This window comes from Lathyrus oleraceus, chromosome 1 (genome assembly GCF_024323335.1).
Source record: "Lathyrus oleraceus cultivar Zhongwan6 chromosome 1, CAAS_Psat_ZW6_1.0, whole genome shotgun sequence".
NCBI classification, from domain to species: Eukaryota; Viridiplantae; Streptophyta; class Magnoliopsida; order Fabales; family Fabaceae; genus Lathyrus; species Lathyrus oleraceus.
In genome coordinates this window covers 172,975,638-172,996,067 of record NC_066579.1, presented here as the reverse complement: position 1 = coordinate 172,996,067, position 20,430 = coordinate 172,975,638, and the positions used below count along the sequence as shown (strand labels likewise).

General features: G+C 37.5%; 1 protein-coding gene across 1 annotated transcript; it reads left to right on the top strand.

Moving 5' to 3' along the window:
- Positions 1–16,631: 16,631 nt before the first annotated feature.
- Positions 16,632–17,684, top strand: LOC127125639 (bifunctional UDP-glucose 4-epimerase and UDP-xylose 4-epimerase 1-like). Its single transcript, XM_051054426.1, has one exon. It carries the CDS (start codon positions 16,632–16,634, stop codon positions 17,682–17,684), a length of 1,053 nt encoding a protein of 350 aa, XP_050910383.1.
- The last annotated feature ends 2,746 nt before the right edge of the window (positions 17,685–20,430 follow it).

Sequence of the window (20,430 nt, the reverse complement as noted above, 5' to 3'; positions counted from 1 at the left end):
GTCGCCATGATTCATCAGCCCAGCGCTGGTAAAGGTACTCGGACCCGCTTGACCATTCTGCTCTGCTTGGAGAGGCTCGTAACCAACGCCAAATTTGTCTTCTTTAACAGGCAAGTCCACCATCTTGCCCCAGCCTTCAGCTTTGCCAGAATCAACAACCTCCTTAGCCTGCTTGTAAGAAGTAATTGAAGCACCTGGCTTCCTCTGCTCAGCGTACGCCACTTTCTCAAGAGCCACAGTCTCAAACGCCTGGCATAAGGTTTCGTGGATCTCGCCATCCACCTCAACATACTTGAACGAGGATAGATGACTCACCAGAATCTCTTCTTCACCGCACACAGTCACAATCTGACCGTTCCAGACATACTTGAGCTTTTGATGGAGAGTCGACGAGACTGCCCCTGCTGCATGAATCCATGGACGCCCCAATAAACAACTATAGGCGGGCTGGATGTCCATAACATAGAAGATGATATCGAATACCTCAGGACCTATCTTCACAGGCAAGGTAACTTCCCCACACACAGAACGTTTGGATCCGTCGAAAGCACGAACGATCAGGTCACTGGGAGTAAGCACAAACCCTTCCACATCAATCTTCTTCAGAATCTGCTTAGGCAACACATTCAGCGACGACCCGGTGTCTACCAATACGTGAGACAACACTGCCCCCTTGCACTCCATGGTGATGTGCAAGGCTTTGTTATGGTTCCGCCCTTCAGGCGGTAAGTCCAGGTTGGTGAATCCTACACCATGCCTGGTGCTCACATTGGCCATCACACCCTCCAGTTGATTGACAGAAATCTCCTGAGGCACGTAAGCCAGATTCAACATCTTCAGCAAGGCATTACGGTGTGCCTCAGAGCACAACAACAGTGAAAGTATAGAAATCTTGGACGGAGTTTGATTCAACTGATCTACAATCTTGTAGTCACTCTTCTTGATTATCTTCATAAACTCCTCCACGTCCTTCTCAAATGTCCCCTCGGGCGCTTCCTTCTGGACAGGTTCTTCCTCAACCACAGCTTGCTTACCCTTTGCTTTGGCGAGAGCCTCAGCATTATTGTCCCTCAAAGGCTGCGGTGCGAACAGACGACCGCTTCTGGTAAAACCTCCTGGACCCCCTACATTATCCACAGCCGGACCAACAGTTGCAGGAACTCTATTCGGTAAACCAATTGTCACTGGAGTTTGATTCACTGGTCTCGTCTGACTTTCAGCCCTTCTGTTACTGCGGTAAGCATTATCATACTTCCACGGCACGGCTCTACTATTCTCAACAGCCCTTCTTCCAGACGCAACGATAGTAGTTGGAGCACTGATGGTTACAGGCACGGAAATGGTAACTGGGGTACCATTTGTTGCAGGTGCACTAACGACCCTTTGTCCACGTTCTTCAGACGGTTTAAAGTAAATGGTGATAGTTGACACTGTTCCACGATCTTTTACAGCCCTACTGAATTGCAAACAACCCTCATCCATCATACCCTGGATACCGGCCTTAACTGGTCGCAACCATTCTCAGATTCTGCACAGCCCAAACAATCCTCATCACAGCCCGAGTAGACACCCCCATTCAGCAGACGGCCCTTCACAACTAGCAGAGAAGTCTGAACATCATCAACATTAACAACCAGATCTTCAGCTTCTTTCCCCTCAATATTGTTCACTCTATGCCCACCATGCTGAGGCATAGGGTTGTTTACGACGTTAGGCACTGGAGCGAAGTTGATCGCCTTGGCATCGATCAAATCTTGGACCTTGTGCTGGAGAGCCCGACACTTCTCAGTATGATGCCCTGGTGCCCCAGAGTGAAAGTCACAACGGACGTTGGCGTCGTACCCAGGAGGCAATACTGTAGGCGGAGCCATTGTACGCAACTCAACCATCCCCAACCTGAGTAGTTCGGGCAGCAGTTCGGCGTACGACATGGGTAGCGAATCAAAACGTCGATCAGGCATCCTTTGTCTGGGCTGATACGGACGTTGCTGTTGTTGTTGTTGTTGCGGTTGTTGAACTCTTTGTTGTTGTTGTTGACGAGGTTGAGGTGCCGGAATGGTTACTGCAGCAGCTTGACGGTATTCAATTCTGTTCTGATCTCTGCGGTGTTGAACAACATTAGTTTCACCCTCTCTTCGACGAGGTGCCCCAGCAAACGGCTTCTTAGAAGAAGAGGAACCAGCATCTTGGATCTTCCCAGTTTTAATCAAGCTCTCAGTCCTCTCTCCACAAATGACAACATCAGAAAAACTACCGAATGGGCAGCTCCCCATCCGGTCCATAAACACACCCTGAAGAGTACCGATAAACATATCTGTCAACTCCCTCTCCAGCATAGGGGGTTGAACTCTAGCAGCCAGTTCACGCCACCTCTGGGCGTACTCCTTGAAGCTCTCTCCGGATTTCTGACATAGACTCTGCAGCTGAGTCCGGCTAGGCGCCATGTCCATGTTGTGTTTGTATTGCCTCAAGAAGGCCTCACCCAGATCCCTCCAGCATCGGATAGAATCTCTCTTCAATTCCATGTACCAGTCCAAAGAAGCCCCAGATAGACTATCTTGGAAAAAATACATCCACATCTTTTCATCATCGGTATACGCAGAGATTTTTCGATAATAAGCCTGCACATGGGTGCGAGGGCAAGAAGTACCGTTGTATTTATCGAAGGACGGTGCTTTGAACTTGTAAGGGATTCTCAAACCTTCCACCAACCCCATATTGGTAACATCAAAACCGAGAGAATTCTGACATTCCATAGCTCTAATTTTCTCAGCAAGGGCATCAACTTTACGATCCCTCTCATCAACCCTTCCCAGAACACCTTCGTCTTCACTGAGCAGAGAAAACATATCCTCTTGTCTGTCAACAATCGGAACAGGATTACGGGCCGGGGCACGGACTGCTCTGGCATTAGCGGCATCTGGAACAATAGGTTGACCGTTGATTCGAATACCCCCCAACTCATCACCTACAGCATAGTTGTTGATGGGTACAGCAGCAGCAACATTATTATCATTGACCGGGCCTCCCTCTGGCGGAGCATGGTTGACCGGTGGAATTGCAGCCTCTTGTCTCTGAACCATGGCTCGAAGTTCTTCTTGACCTTGCACAACCCCTTGCATCATATTCATAAACTGGGCCATGTTAGCCTTCATCTCAGCCAACTCTGCTTGAACCTGATCCATACCTCTCTGTTGATTCAGTCTTGTTGAGTAGCGGTGCGGACGTTGATCAGCTATCCTGCCTGAACAGGAACCAAGAGTGAGAAGTCACGACCAAGAACACCTGTTATGCAAAATGATATGAGTATGGTGCTAATGATGCGTATGATGCACATGATATGTTCATTTCTCAGGCATTTAAAGAGCCTGAGTCATCCTCAAAAGATGGCAACCTGCAGCAAGAACAACATAGAAGCACAGAAACAACATACACAAGAGTGATGAGTACAAGGTGAAACCAACAACCTCATCTATATGAGTAACAGGATCATACAACAAAGTCGAAAGAGAAAATCCAAACAATCGGAGTACAACAATGAATCCCATCCAACAAGCCTGGAGGTGATTCTCAACATACATATCAAAGATACAAGCTAAGATAAACGGCCTCTCGGAATGAGAGTCTTCAAGTACTGACACTGGTCTATCAACAGGTCACATTCTGAACATTCTGGCAAAAGAGTGATCTTCTCCTTCAGTTGTCGTCTAAGCTCTACCACTTCTCCTCCAAGGTGGTTCTCTGATGCCTGTCTCAAGTCTACTTCCTTCTTCAACTGGATGTCTTTATCTCTGAGTTGCTTCTCCAAGTCTCTGATCTTCTTCTGATAGCTGGCCTCAACCCTCTGCAACCTCAAGCACTCCCGGTGTTCTGCATCTAACATGCTCTCCACCTCCTCGTAGGATCTCTTCTTGCTTCTCAGTCTGCTAGCATCTTCTTCTCGCACTCCTCTGAGTTGATGAGCCAAGTTCAAACTATCAGCTTTGGCTTTGTACAGCTCCATCTGGGTATCTTGCTCCTTCCCTCTCAAACGGCGATTCTCCATCAGGGCTTGCTTGTAGTGCTCCGCAGGCACACTCTCAGCAAGGATCAAAGGTGGTTGCTCCTGCAACGGCTCCATCCTATCGTAGGGTAACAACAAAGTTTCTACTCTCTCCTTGACCCAATCAGTGTAATCGGGCATAGCAACGGCAAACTTCTTCCCTAAGACAGATCCATCCTTCACACCAATAGACTTCCAAGCTCTTCCTATCTGCTCCAATCTAGCCGGGTCACTCTGCTTCTCAAAATACACACTTTCAGCTACCTCAGCCTCAAGTGGTCTTCCTCTCATCACAAACCCCAACTGGCGAAGAGAAAGAACCGGGTTGTAATTGATGCAACCCCTAGTCCCTACGAGTGGCACATTACGGAATCCTCCACAGCTCATAATGACGTTACGCACATCCATCCGGTAAGATTGCCATCTGATATCATAGGAAGTAAGGGACATAACCCTCTGAGTCCATTTATGCGTGCTCTGAGCATCCACAAAAGGTCCACTGACTGGCAGAAGAGACAAGAACCATCTGAGCAAAAGCGGGAGACAACACCTGATAGCCCCACCCTTACCATGCCTACTGTGAATAGCATAGTAAGTGTCAGCCAACAGAGTAGGAACTGGATTTCCTCCAATGAAAATACTGACTGCAGCATAGTCAACAAAATTGGGCATACTCGGAAACAGGACGATCCCATAGATCATGACGGCCAACTGAGCATGAAAGGCTTCCCAACTTCCCTTCTCTGCTTCTTCTCTAGCTACCCTCAACAGAAACTTCAAAGGCAATCCTACAACATCCCCACTGGACTTCCAACTATCACTGACTTCCTTGATACCCAAATGGAGAGCTCTGGCAACAACTCTGAAATCAACCTCCTTGGGCACATCCAAGAAAGGAACCTGATACCGGACCGGGACACTCAGCAGAATGGAGTACTCCTCAAGAGTAGGCGCCAACTGATAATCTTGAAAGGTGAAACAATGAAGCTCTGGGTCGTAGAACTGTAGAAGAGTCTGCAACGGCACCAGATCGACTACCATCTTCAACAGGGTCAGAATATCTCCATACTGGTCAACAAACCCCTTCTGGTTACCACTGGTCATAAGGTTGCTCAACTCAATCAGAGACGTCAAAGGTTCACGGTGAAAGCTGTAGGAACAAGTCTTCCGCTTCAACTCTGGGACTGTTGCCATCTCTATCAGTGAACAAGCTCTGGAATGTACCTGAGAAATGATATGCATGCAGGGATTAGTTTTTTTTTTCTTTTTTTTTTCTTTTTTTTCTTTTTTTTTTGTGTCTTTTTTTATTGCGTTTCTTTTGAAAAATAAATATGCTATGATGCAAATGATGCAGACTGGACTGGTTGGCTGTGTCTCTCAGAACACAGGATCAAAGCTTCGTCTTGAACTCGGAACCACAAATTCATCTGAAACCCAAAGTCATCTGAGACCCCAGACTTCTGAACCAATAGTCACTAACAGGATCACAAGTCACCAACAAGTCACCAACAAGTCACCAACTGTACCTGTAATAATGATCATCCCCTCCCCACTCACGGGTGTCGTCTAGGCCAGGGTAAGGTCGAGAGAAACGCAGCATAAATAACATTTCGCAGAACATCATCATATACACACCCGAAGTATGTAACGATAATGTCCCACCAGGGTCTGAACTGCTCGTGATATCAATGTTCCGCTAAGTGGCGCAATACCACCCGCTTCCCATGAATCACTCTATTCCTAAGTATCCTAGATTTCACTCATAGCCTGGGTATTGGGCCTTTTACCTCATGTAACTCCCACCCCAACAGAGAGAAACAGACAACCAGCCAGATGAACAGATGAATATGAATGCAAACATTAATGCAAACAAATAAATGCAAACAGTAAATGCAAATATATACAAATGAATGCAATAAATAACAGCAAACAGCAACCAAAACCCTAACCTAGAGAGCGCTAGGAGAGACTCGCTTAGGGAAGATGGACCAGCACAGGTCAACTTCTCTATATCCCCAGCAGAGTCGCCAGCTGTCGCATCACGCGAAAAACCGGCAGGAAAACAAGAACAACAGAGCCGCCACCGTGCGTTATTTATCCCAAAAGAGGGAAAGGAAACGCTCGAAGTAAACCTAGGAAAGAACATGGTCTCGCGACCAAAGAGAATGGGTTCGGGAGTCGGTTATGCGAAGGGAAGGTATTAGCACCCCTACGCATCCGTAGTACTCTACGGGATCCACGCACAAAAGGAAGGGAAAATGGTTGCTAAAACACTGCTCAAACACACACACACACTGGCTGAAAGAGACACAAGAAAACAGACTGAAACTGACTCGGCAGGATGTCGCGTCCTGGGCCTACTTAGTCTATCAGGCATAGACATCAGAGTCGAAGTAGTTCGGACTGGGGAAACGACACATGCCCGCTAGGATATCGCATCCTATGCATACGTATCTCCTCGGACGAGAGAAGAATCAGAGCATTCGTAGCTCGGCTGACACGCACACAAACAAACACAGGCAAAGGCAAACATGGAGCCCGAATGCCAATCACTGGACTTACATCAGCATCCGAACTAAAACGCACTCAAGAAGGAAAACATGGAGCCTGAATGCCAATCACTGGACTTACATCAGCATCCGAACCAAACACACGCACACTGGAACCTAACTGCCACTCGATGGACTTACATCAGCTTCCAAGCACACAACAAGACAAAACAAAGACACAGGCGCCCGGAGAGATCAGCTCATCTCCTGCCTACGTACCTCATCTGGTATGAGGATCAGGGCGACGTAGTTCCCCTACAGAGGGATACAGGACTAGCCTAACCAGATAACAGAGGGAGACACAACACTAGGGAGACTACGACTCGAGCCTAGATGTTATCATGCAAAATCATCCCTAAGTTAAGGTTTCTAGCTAACTGGCACAGGGAGCCAGCCTATCCTAATCATGACTTGCACAGGAAGCGAGCCACACACACACTTAACTTGCACAGGAAGCAAGCCAAGCAAAACCTAACTTGCACAGGAAGCAAGTCTAAACTAACCCTAACTTGCACAGGAAGCAAGTCAAACATACGAGCACAGATAGCACACACTATACACAAGCAAGTGGCTCAAACAAGGGTTAGGTTTTAGTCGAGGGGTCATATCAACCTCAACAAACAAACCTCGGGAACTGGGTGAATGTGCTCTTAACCTTGCCATTGAGGGGCTAAGGTGAAGCAGATGAAAGGTGAGTGAAGATAAGACTTCACAGCTCTTATCCCTGGCCTGGGAGAGCTTAAGACAAGAATGTGTGGGTTCAGAAAGTGGGAACCCTTCTACACATTTGAAACTGACTCAACTGTACAATTGCACAAGATCTTGGGTTTGTATCTGCAATGCATCAACACAGTGGTGTGAGCAAAACAGATGACACACTGAATATCAGGGGATAGGTTGCATATCCCTTGGGTTCTGCCAATTGCCTCTTCACTTAGGAGGTCTTTGACTCTATGCAAGGACAAAAGTAAACAGTCACAAACATTGCCTCTTAAGGAGGACTTCAGACAGTTGCCTGGCCAAGTAACAGGCCAGGTCTTCCAGACTACATGAAGATGAGAAATATACCTCAAGCAAGTTGCTTATACAAGCAAAGCAAAGCAAAATTCACAAGGAACTAAAAGCAACTAAAGTACCTGAAATCAGTCAAGCACAGTTAGTATACAAGTCAAAGTTAAATCAGAACGAAACAAAGGTTAACAGTCAGCACAAGCAGATAAATGTGCAATGCATAAAGTTCAAGGCATGTGAGCCAAGCAACCTACAAAACAAGCATGTTAGTCATGATAAACAAGCACACTCAATCAATTTGTATTGGTCTCATTGAAGCATTTGTGGCTTAACCTGAAAACATAAGCTCAACAGTGAGTAACAGGACCACTAGGGCAAGCCTAGGGTCAAAAGAGAATGAAAAAGTCAAAACAGCAAAGGGCAAGCATTCAAAATCATGTTCAAACAATTAAGAAACACAACCAATTGGGTTCACATTCATATCAATCATCATCATCATCATTTCATGAACAATTTAGGTCAAAGTGTTGCAAACAGAAGCTCATAGAAGTCAACAGCAAGACTTAACTCAAAAGCAATCTTAAACATTTCCAAAAATCACCAAATAAATCATGACCAATCACAACCCAAAGCATGGTAAGCATGTCAAATTTCATCTCATTTGGACAAGTGGAAGGTAGTCAATGAAAATCAGAAAGTCAAAGCAATTTTGAACATGCTCAATGAAGTCAACCAAACATGCATCAACTTAGAAAAGTCATAAATCAGGGATGGTGTATGAGAAATGAATGGGACTAAAACCATGATGAACCTTAAGATGTCTAGTAATCACATGTCAAATTTCATGTCCATCTAATAAAGTATGAGAATTTCACAAATGAAATGGGAACATGTATCACAAAAAGTCAACATTAGACCAAACAGGGGAGAAAATCTCAAACAATTAGGAAATGCCATAAATAATTCCAAGAAAATTCACATGTAAACTAGACATCCAAGAGTACATTCATGCAAAAATTCAAAGCATTTTGAGGTCAAGAAGCATGGTAATGAAAATCATGAAGTTGGACATCAATGGTGTGACACAAATTGTCACACCTTACTTCAAAAAATCATATCTCACAAACCAGAAATGATAAATTCACAAACTCTACACCAAAATCACCATGAGTGTGTCTAGTTTAAGCACAAAAAATTTGGGAGCCATTGGATAAAGTATCACCATTTCACAAATGTTTTGGCAAAGTGTACAAAAAATGAGCACATGTCACAAACCCTAATACCAATTAAAATCCACTCATCAAAAAAATCTGGAAAAAATATGATAAAAAACTAGAGATTGTGATGAACATGATGCAAAAAATCCCATGAATTTTGGATTAAAATTGGATGCGCAATGATTTTTGTAAGTTGGTGATCAAAAATGGAATAAAATGAAAAACAACATGAATTTAATAGGTCATGTGCCACGACCGGTGGCATTTTTGTAAATATGGGGCAGCTTTAATGAAACGCTGCATCGCGTTTACATGCGTGGCGAGCTACCATTGGCCACATGGCCCAGAAACGTGGAAAAACATGCAGGGCACGGTTTGGAAGATCAAACACGATCTTGGTATGAAAAAATTAGGGTTTTGGCCGTGTTCTTCATTATTTTTCCAGATTTTTCCAGCAAGAACGAAGTGTAACCAAAATCCACAAACAAGGTATCATCGTGTTCATCTAACTGAGTACATCAACATTACAACATCCATTTTCATTAATTTATGCTAACAAGAGAGAACCAAGCAAAGAACACATTCATATGCCAAACTTTAAAACCTCATAACTTCACAAATACTCAACCATTTTCGAAAACAAAAACATCATGAAGCTCAGCATGGATAGACCTTTCTAAAGCATGTATTTATTTTAAGAAACAAGGAGGTCGAAATTTTACCAAAGTGGAAGGGCAGTGTGGATTCAGTTGCTATCTCGTGTTTTTGGCCTGAAACAGGTGTTCTTTATGCTTTGAAATGATGGATGCTTGAAGTAATCGAGCTCAGCAAGGCTTGGGAATGTCCAAATCCAGTTTCACCATTGTTGGTCCATGGAAAAACAGAACATGAAAGGGAGCTTCCAGCTGGGTTTTGCTGCTTCAAAAGAGCTCCAAATGATGGCTAGGTGATGAAGCAAACAAGAGCTGCTCGAGTCTTTTTGAGTTTTGTGCAAAAAAATGCAAAGGTGTGAAAATGCAAGTTGAGGGAGAATGAAGGTTTTCTGTGGTTGGAGGCTGCAGCTAGGGGTTTCATTCAACAGAAAAAATGATGTGTGTCTGCTGTTTTTGTGGTACTTGATGGTTCATGAAAATATGGAGTAGAGTGGGTGAAAGTGTACTTTCTTTCCAATTTTCAAGCAAGTTGGCATGGGTGTATGTACTTGCACGAATTTGGCCTCAAACAAGCTGCAAATAACATTCCAAGCAAGTTCCAATTGGCCAAAATGTTAGAAATTGCTTAATTCAAAACTTCAAATTTTCACTTCACTTGAAATTTAAACATGATAGGTTCAAAAGTGCCATTTTGATTGGTGAAGTTTTGGTACATGAAATTTACATTTTTGGAAAGAGGGGATCAAATGTGACTTGTAGGAAAAAACCCCACCAAAATTGGCCAAATGGTTTGAGAGATATGGCCTTTTGAAGTTCAAGAATTTCTGAAAATGATTTGATCATAACTTGCCAACCATACATGGGAATTGAGTGTTCTTGGACTTTTTGGAAATGGGAGAACAATATATTCAACTTTCATGTTGGGCAAAAATTCATTTGAAGCTTGTATCATGATGTAAGTTTGAGGATCAAGACTTTCCATTTTGGGCAGGTTTCAATTACAGGTCCAGTTTCCCTTTTTGGAAATTTCTGATCTGGCTTCAAATTCTTCCATGATGGTGTTGGACATGATATATGAGGCCTATTGGGACATGAATGAGACCTCTCAAACCAATTCCAATCATCAAATCACTGATTAAATGGACAGTTGACCAACAGTTGACTTTTAGGGTTTCTGACTGACTGTGCATTGACTGATGACTTCTGAACATCCAATCCTTGACCAAAACACTTCAAATGGATCCCCAAGTCATGTGAACATGTTGGACCAACCCTAGGGCCTTGGCTCCTTGAGAATTGTGCTTGCTTGCTTGGTTGACTGATCTCCTGATCAGTTTGACCTAATTTCTTGATTGGCTTGCACTTGAGGCAAATGGGACAATGCAATGCTATGCAAATGGACCATGATATGCTATGACCTAATATGAGAATGTATGTACAATGATAGGTGCAAATTTGAGGTGCTACAACGAGTTACTTAGCATTTGAAGGTTTATAACTCAAGAATTTGATGGACTTCGTCAGGATATGGATGGTATCTCACAAAGGCTAAATGAACTAGACGCATTTCAAGAGGATGATGATGATTTTAGTTGCTCGTTTAGCGCTTATGTCTTAGCCGCATGCTTTATGACTTGTATATTTTTGTGGTTTTGGTGGTTATTTGCATGGTCTATCTGAATTATTTGATGGTTGTCCTATGATTGTTTCATTAACTATCATATGGGTTTTCTCTATGTCTTTATGCTATGTTTATTGGATGCCACATGAATTATTATTGTTTTTCTTTTTTTTTTTATAATGTTAAAAGGGGCACAAAAGATATGCATGTTTTTTTTTGTTTATCTTATTTCAGGACACTAACGCTTTAATTGCAAAATAAATGGGGAGATATCAAATGCTAAACAAGATAAGGGGAAGTATCAAATGTTAAATAAAAACTATCAAATGATGTAGTTTGTCATCATAAAAAAATGGAGAGATTGTGAAGAAGATCTCTCCTATAATCTTAGTTGAATTTTTATAAATACATCGACATCAACAAAGAAGAAAAAGGTAAGGACCTTAAATATCAAAAGCACAAAATGAAAAACTCATTAGTTAAAGTCAAAAATCTTTAAAGTATTTGTCTTTACATTTGATAGATTACCTTTTAAGTTCAAATATCACTTCAAGGCTTATAAAAACTTGCAAAATCAAAAAACAACTTATTTCCAACATACAAAAAGAGAAGATAAAAACCATTATGGTAATTGATTACCATACATATGTAATCAATTACATGTCGGTGCAACTTGTTTTCAACATAAAAGAGGTAAAAAAACACAATGGTAATCGATTACCATATATATTTAATCGATTACATGATGTTGGATATGTATTTTTTTTTCTCACATTAAAAACATACATCACCCTGCCAACCTATTTTTTTCACGAACCAGTGTCTTTTTATGCATTGTTCAAGTTTTGCAGTGGTTTATGATGCCTCTTCAAAACGTTATAATCATTCATGGTGCCTTCTTAAAGTCTATAAATCCTTGTTTAATTTCTTAAAAAAATTAACTTTACATAAGAAATTTACATATTTATCGGTGGTTATTCAAATTTTCAAGTATTGAAAATTTTATCAAACATTCTGAAATCTGAAAGTTTTGAGCCTTAAAATGATATTATTCTGAAAAGTAATATTGATAAGGATTATATTTTAATGTTAGGTTTTAGATTCTTCAGTCTATAAAAGATTATTCTTCAATTCTTAAGAATTAGTGTGACTCTTAATTCATCATAGTGTATCATGAAAGATGATGTAAAATAGAAAGTGGTGTGCTTTCTTGTTTGAGTATTAAGTGTTCATTGTGAAGAGTCTTGATGTGAAGATTGTAATTAAAAATCTTGATACATAGTGAGAAATCCTCTAATAAAAAAAGAGACTAGAGGTACCATTCAGTTGGAGAAAGCAAACGAGAATACATATCCTTGTTTAATTTACACATTTATAAGTGGTTATTCAAATTTTCAAGTATTAAAATTTTTATCAAACACTCTGAAATCCGAAAGTTCTGAGCCTTAAAGTTATATTATTCTGAAAAGTAATATTGTTAAGGATTATATTTTCATGTTAGGTTTGGAATTTTTCAACCTATAAAAGATTATTCTTCATCTCTTAAGAATTAATGTGATTCTTAATTCATCAGTGTTTGGTGAAAGGTGATATAAAATAGAAAGTGGTGTGCTTTCTTGCTTGGGTATTATGTTTTCATTATGAAGAGTCAGTGTATTAAGTGTTCATTGTTCAGAGTCTTGATATGAGGCTTGTAATTAAAAATCTTGATACATAGTGAAAATTTCTCTAATAAAAAAAGGGACTAGATATACCATTCAGTTGAAGAAAGCAAACCAAAATATATATGTTTGTGTTTCTCTTCTCCTTACATTTTATATTCCACATTTTACTTATTATTATTTTTGGATTAATTATAACTTCACAAACCAACCTCCACTAAAGTAAATTGTCATAATTAAGCACTTAAATAAAAAAAAATCTAGCTTCTTATATTTTTTTCGTTTAAAAACCATGTCAAACAATTATATATATATATATATATATATATATATATATATATATATATATATATATATATATATATATATATATATATATATATATATATATATATATATATATATATATATATATATATATATATATATATATATATATATATATATATGTATATATATATATATATATATATATATATATATATATATATATATATATATATATATATATATATATATATATGTTATCAAATTAATTAAAAAAGCTTTTTTTATTCGTACCCATTTTTAATGATAGTGCAAGAAAGCTAGGGAAAACATAAAGGAGGATGAATTTTTATTTTCAATTTTCACGTGCAAGACCTTTTCTAAGTTGTTTCCAAATACTTATATGCTTCCTAATGCTATGATGCACATAAAGAATCCGAGGATACCGTCCAATATACATTAATGTTAAAGTATCGTAATTTTGACATCATACAAAACATATCTAACGTAAGTCGCACTCACACATATTTCTATATTGTTGGATTCTATGTTGATTTAACCATTGTATGAACCTTTGAATCTATAATGTCATTCAATTGCTTCTTGTTCATAATGCTTTTTATGTGAGATACTCTTTTAATCTGATTTTGGGCATATAGGGAATAATGACCATTAGTCTATGTGTTAAACCTAGGAAATTGTTGTACTTATGTTGGTTGAATAGAAATAGGAGAACCCGAGTAGAGGCATAGGAAATTAACGTTTTATACATCGTCTAACCATGCTTACGCTGGTGGACTAGAGATAGAAAGCTCCAAGTAGTGGTTATTGAGTTATTTCGTGAGGGATTGACTATAACAGTTTTTTTTAATTCGTTGTGGTGTTATGGTGATAAGATCATTCATACATGACATCAATCATCAACAATAGAGAAATAGGGGATTATAGAACACAACCTAACCTCTTTTATGATATTGTTTAATCGTTTATTTACTTTTCGCACTGAAACTCGAAAACGCCTTCTTACTAGTTTTCTATATATTGCACACATATTGTTTTGCTTGAAGGTAGTCCCTGTGGACTCGATCTTTTTACTATTGCGAAATTATCGGTACACTTATCGAGAAGTCATTAGTATCAAATGCTAAACAAAAACTACCAAACGATGTAGTTTTTCATCATCAAAAAGAGGGAGACTGTGAAGAAGGTCTCTCTTATAATCTTGGTTGAATTTTTATAAATACAACCATATCAACAAATAAGAAAGATGAAAGGACCTTAAATATCAAAATCACAAAATGACAAACTCATTAGTTAAAGTCAAACGTCTTTAAAGTATTTGTCTTTACATTTGATAGATTACCTTTTAAGTTCAAATATCACTTCAAGACTTATAAAAACTTATAAAATCAAAAAATAACTTGTTTCCAACATACAAAAAGAGAAGATAAAAATAATTATGGTAATAGATTATCATACACAATCAATTACATGTTGGTGTAACCTGTTTTCAACATAAAAGAGGTAAAAGCACAATGGTAATCGATTACCATATATGTTTAATCGATTACATGATGTTGGATATGTATTTTTTTTCTCACATTAAAAACATGTAATCGATTACATCAGTCTGACAACCTATTTTTTCACGAACTAATGTCTTTTTATGCATTATTCAAGTTGTGCAGTGGTTCATCATACCTCTTCAAAGTATAATAATGATTCATGGTGTCTTCTTAAAGTCCATAAATTCTTGTTTAATTTCTAAACACTTTTAACTTTTACATAAGAAATTTACACATTTATAAGTGGTTATTCAAATTTTTGACTATTGAAAATTTTATCAAACATTCTGAAACTCGAAATACCTGAGCTTTAAAGTGATATTGTTCTGAAAAATAATATTGATAAGGATTATATTTTCATGTTAGGTTTGGGATTCTTCGGCCTATAAAAGATTATTCTTCATCTTTTAAGAATTTGTGTGATTCTTAATTCATCAGTGTTTGGTGAAAGATGATATAAAATAAAAAAGTGGTGTACTTTCTTGTTTGAATATTAAGTGTTCATTGTAAAGAGTATGAGTATTAAGTGTTCATTAAGAATAATCTTGGTGTGAGACTTGTAATTAAAAATCTTGATACATAACAAAAAAAATCCTCTAAAAAAAGGACTAGATATACCATTCAGATGGAGAAAACAAATCAGAATATATATCATTTGTGTTTCTAGCTTCTTAATTTTTTTCGTTTGAAAAACATGTCAAACAATCATATATATATATATATATATATATATATATATATATATATATATATATATATATATATATATATATATATATATATATATATATATATTATCAAATTAATTTAAATAAAACGTTTTTTATTCATAGCCATTTTTAGTGATAGTGCAAGAAAGCTAGGGAAAACACAAAGGAGGATGGATTTTTATTTTCAATTTTCATGTGCAAGACCAAATTATTTGTTATTGGAATGACAAATTATGAAACAATTTTCAATTGCAAAAAGATGTTTAACTGTTAAATTGGTAACAACCATTCATCAACATAAGTTTTAAGATAATTATGATAAATATCAAACATCTTGAATGATCAACAATTATTATGATTAACTAAGAATGTAAACACTCTACATTGACAGTATATAAATAAACAATAATGGATGTCAAGATTGTATTGTATAATTTCAGAAAACATATTTTTCAATAAAAGAGGTTAGATTGTGATGCAACCAGCATTCAAATCAAAGAAACCTTACTAGAATTACTGCCAAGTAATCAAACAAGATAAAAACTATTTTCAGATTCCAAAGACGGCCTTGCTGATAAAGTATATGTTCTACACTGACATCAATACTACAAAATATATCATTTTGGTAAGCAATTGAAAGAATCGCTGCAAGTAAAGTATAGAGATGCAATGGATTCACTTACACAACATTCCTTCATCATCACCGGCAAACTGCAAAAGAACAAGTTGCATTGTATAAGATTAAGTACTTGGAGTTGGAGGTTTGTTAAATTCTACGACTCAAAATTACATGTGACGACGTCAGATATCAATTCAGCTGCAATAACTCCAATACAAATTTTAATCAGACGAGTGTAATACTCACAAGTAATTGATTTAGTTTTAATCTTCAAGGTTGTTGAAATTTTTTGAAATGCCAATCAAAAAATTATTTAGACAATGAATGCTTACGATCTGATTCTTTGTCTTCGTCATACCATCTTAGGTTTGACATAATAATTCTATTAATGGTGACGCACACTTGAAAAGAAGCTTACTTGGCAATCCAATTTAGAAGCTAAAAATGGAACTCACATACAAAACAGAAATACTAATCTTATCTTAAATTAGCAGCACGCCAAATTTAACAAAACAAAAATGGATTACAGAGAGAAAAAAAGTTACAGTAAAAACTAACAAAATCATTCCAGATCCAACTTTCTGTCCATTACCTAAAAATAGCAATTAATAATATTTCATTACTGTATATAAAATCCAAAACTCAAATTTCAAATCTATCAACTTTTTCAAAACATCAAAATCCCAGGACTCTCTCTATCTATCCTATTCCAAGATATGGCGTCTTCATCGCAAAAGATACTTGTAACCGGCGGGGCCGGTTTCATTGGCGCTCACACTGTTGTTCAGCTTCTCAAAGACGGGTTTCATGTTTCCATCATTGATAATTTTGATAATTCTGCTATGGAAGCAGTGGACCGTGTTCGTGAAATTGTTGGTCCAAACCTTTCACAGAATCTTGAATTCACACTAGGAGATCTCAGGAATAAAGATGATTTGGAGAAACTTTTCTCAAAAACTAAATTCGATGCTGTCATTCATTTTGCTGGGTTAAAAGCAGTTGGTGAAAGTGTTGCAAATCCTCGTCGTTATTTTGATAATAATCTTGTTGGCACCATCAACCTCTATGAAGTTATGGCTAAGCACAATTGCAAAAACATGGTTTTCTCATCGTCTGCCACTGTTTATGGCCAACCTAAAAAGATGCCATGTGTGGAGGATTTTGAGTTACAAGCAACGAACCCTTATGGACGGACAAAGCTTTTCCTTGAAGAAATCGCACGAGATATTTCGAAAGCTGAGCCGGAATGGAGAATCATTTTACTGAGATACTTTAATCCAGTTGGGGCACATGAAAGTGGTAAACTGGGTGAAGATCCTAGAGGCATCCCAAATAACCTCATGCCTTATATACAGCAAGTAGCCGTTGGAAGATTACCCGAGCTCAATGTATATGGTCATGATTATACTACAAGGGATGGCTCTGCGGTACGGGACTATATCCACGTGATGGACTTAGCAAATGGTCACATTGCCGCCCTGAGAAAGCTTTTCGCAACGGAAAACATAGGTTGTACGGCTTACAATTTGGGAACCGGTCGCGGTACATCTGTGCTTGAAATGGTTGACGCATTTAATAAAGCTTCTGGTAAGAAAATCTCATTGAAATTGTGTCCGAGAAGGCCAGGAGATGCTATAGAGGTTTATGCATCTACAGAGAAAGCAGAGAGAGAACTCGGTTGGAAGGCCAAATATGGTGTGGAGGAGATGTGCAGGGATCAGTGGAATTGGGCAAAGAACAACCCGTGGGGTTACTCGGGAAAGCCTTGAATCAGCTAGACAAATACACTACTCATCTACCGATATTTTGTATACAAATAGGCCTCCCATTGTTAAAGAGTACTTGAAGCATGTATATGTCAAACACTAATTTTAACCGCTAATTGAAACCAACATTCAATAACTAATAAAACTAAATTGCTTAAATGGCTCAAATGGCTCAAAATTCTGAAACGTAATAGGGTTTAACAAAATGTTGTTAAACTACAATCTAAGTCGCGACATCAAAGGTTTCTAACGTCTCTGCAATGTAACCATAATTGAAACCCTAACAGTAGTCTTTGAATGTGATTCATAGCGATATATCAAATTCCGCGATTTAAAAACCAACATTTAATTGCCTAATAAACACAAACTGTTTAAATGACTATGAATATTGAAACTTCAGAGGGTTTACAAACAAATGAGTCAACAAGATATCATAAAATTTCATTTGTTTCTTCTTCGCTATTACAAAGCTACGATTTTGATGGTTGAAAGGAATGTAGCAAAGACAATAGTAACATAAAATTGAAATGAGGCAAGGCTAAAACAAAGCAACAGTGCAAGTAATAATAGCTTTTCTTCATAGAAAAGTTTGAGAATTCAGAAAGAAAAAAAAAAGTAAAAGGAAAGAGAAAAAAGACACTAACATTTGTCATCTTCTCATCTCTGTTTCCAGCAACGGAACAGACGAAAGTTTGTTGAGCGGAAACTTTAGACTCTCTAATTTTAACTTTTCAGGAACTTGATGATTTTGCTTCTGAGTCTGTTCATGTTTTATACTGTAATCGGAAAGAAAAGGGTAGTAAATTGTTTTCATGGGTTAATGGTGTTGCTATTAATTGAGATGTTTGAGTATTTTACTTTATTTATCCCTATTAGTCTTACATATGTACTGTCTTTGGTACATTTGAAGGTATAAAGAAAATGAAAAAATCTTTATTTTTATAGCTAGTGTTTTATCTTCTTCTCAGCTTTAGAGTATTAGGGTTTTCTAATTCTTTATTTTTATAGCTAGGGTTTTATCTTCTTCTCAGCTTTAGAGTATTAGGGTTTTCTAATTCTTTATTTTTATAGCTAGCGTTTTATCTTCTTCTCAGCTTTAGAGTATTAGGGTTTTCTAATAGTTTTGATAGTGTTCACTTTTAGAGTTTATGATATATCCTTCCTCCAAAGAATTCAAATCATGCTCAATTCAATGACCTAGAACTTCAATCTGTCTAACTTGTCATGCAAGCATTTGCTGCTTCAGAAAGATTGAGAATGTGATTTACCATATGCACATCTTATTACTCGTCTCTTTAAGTACTATAATGTCGATACGAGTGGGGGACTAAAGATAGAGATGGACACTCGTGATCATCGAGTTGAAGTCGATGTTATCAACAAAATGGATATAATAAGGGATCATGTTGATTACTGCCTCAAACATAAGAGTGAACTAAATCATCTATATATGATTCTTCTCCATTTTCTTCCTCAACATCTACTTTTGCGTTTGAAGGTGGGCCTACAAACTAAATGATTATGGATGAGTTACTTAGCATTTGAAGGTTTATAACTCAAGAATTTGATGGACTTCGTCAGGATATGGATGGTATCTCACAAAGGCTAAATGAACTAGACGCATTTCAAGAGGATGATGATGATTTTAGTTGCTCGTTTAGCGCTTATGTCTTAGCCGCATGCTTTATGACTTGTATATTTTTGTGGTTTTGGTGGTTATTTGCATGGTCTATCTGAATTATTTGATGGTTGTCCTATGATTGTTTCATTAACTATCATATGGGTTTTCTCTATGTCTTTATGCTATGTTTATTGGATGCCACATGAATTATTATTGTTTTTCTTTTTTTTATAATGTTAAAAGGGGCACAAAAGATATGCATGTTTTTTTTGTTTATCTTATTTCAGGACACTAAAGCTTTAATTGCAAAATAAATGGGGTGATATCAAATGCTAAACAAGATAAGGGGAAGTATCAAATATTAAATAAAAACTATCAAATGATGTAGTTTGTCATCATAAAAAAATGGGGAGATTGTGAAGAAGATCTCTCCTATAATCTTAGTTGAATTTTTATAAATACATTGACATCAACAAAGAAAAAAAAGGTAAAGACCTTAAATATCAAAAGCACAAAATGAAAAACTCATTAGTTAAAGTCAAAAATCTTTAAAGTATTTGTCTTTACATTTGATAGATTACCTTTTAAGTTCAAATATCACTTCAAGGCTTATAAAAACTTGCAAAATCGAAAAACAACTTATTTCCAACATACAAAAAGAGAAGATAAAAACCATTATGGTAATTGATTACCATACATATGTAATCAATTACATGTCGGTGCAACTTGTTTTCAACATAAAAGAGGTAAAAAAAACACAATGGTAATCGATTACCATATATATTTAATCGATTCCATGATGTTGGATATGTATTTTTTTTCTCACATTAAAAACATATAATCGATTACATCAACCTGACAACCTATTTTTTTCACGAACCAGTGTCTTTTTATGCATTGTTCAAGTTTTGCAGTGGTTTATGATGCCTCTTCAAAGCGTTATAATCATTCATGGTGCCTTCTTAAAGTCTATAAATCCTTGTTTAATTTCTTAAAAAAATTAACTTTACATAAGAAATTTACATATTTATCGGTGGTTATTCAAATTTTCAAGTATTGAAAATTTTATCAAACATTCTGAAATCTGAAAGTTTTGAGCCTTAAAATGATATTATTCTGAAAAGTAAT

Coding starts and splice junctions, on each gene's coding strand:
- LOC127125639 (XM_051054426.1), top strand. CDS start 16,632: ATGGCGTCTTCATCGCAAAAGATACTTGTAACCGGCGGGGCCGGTTTC.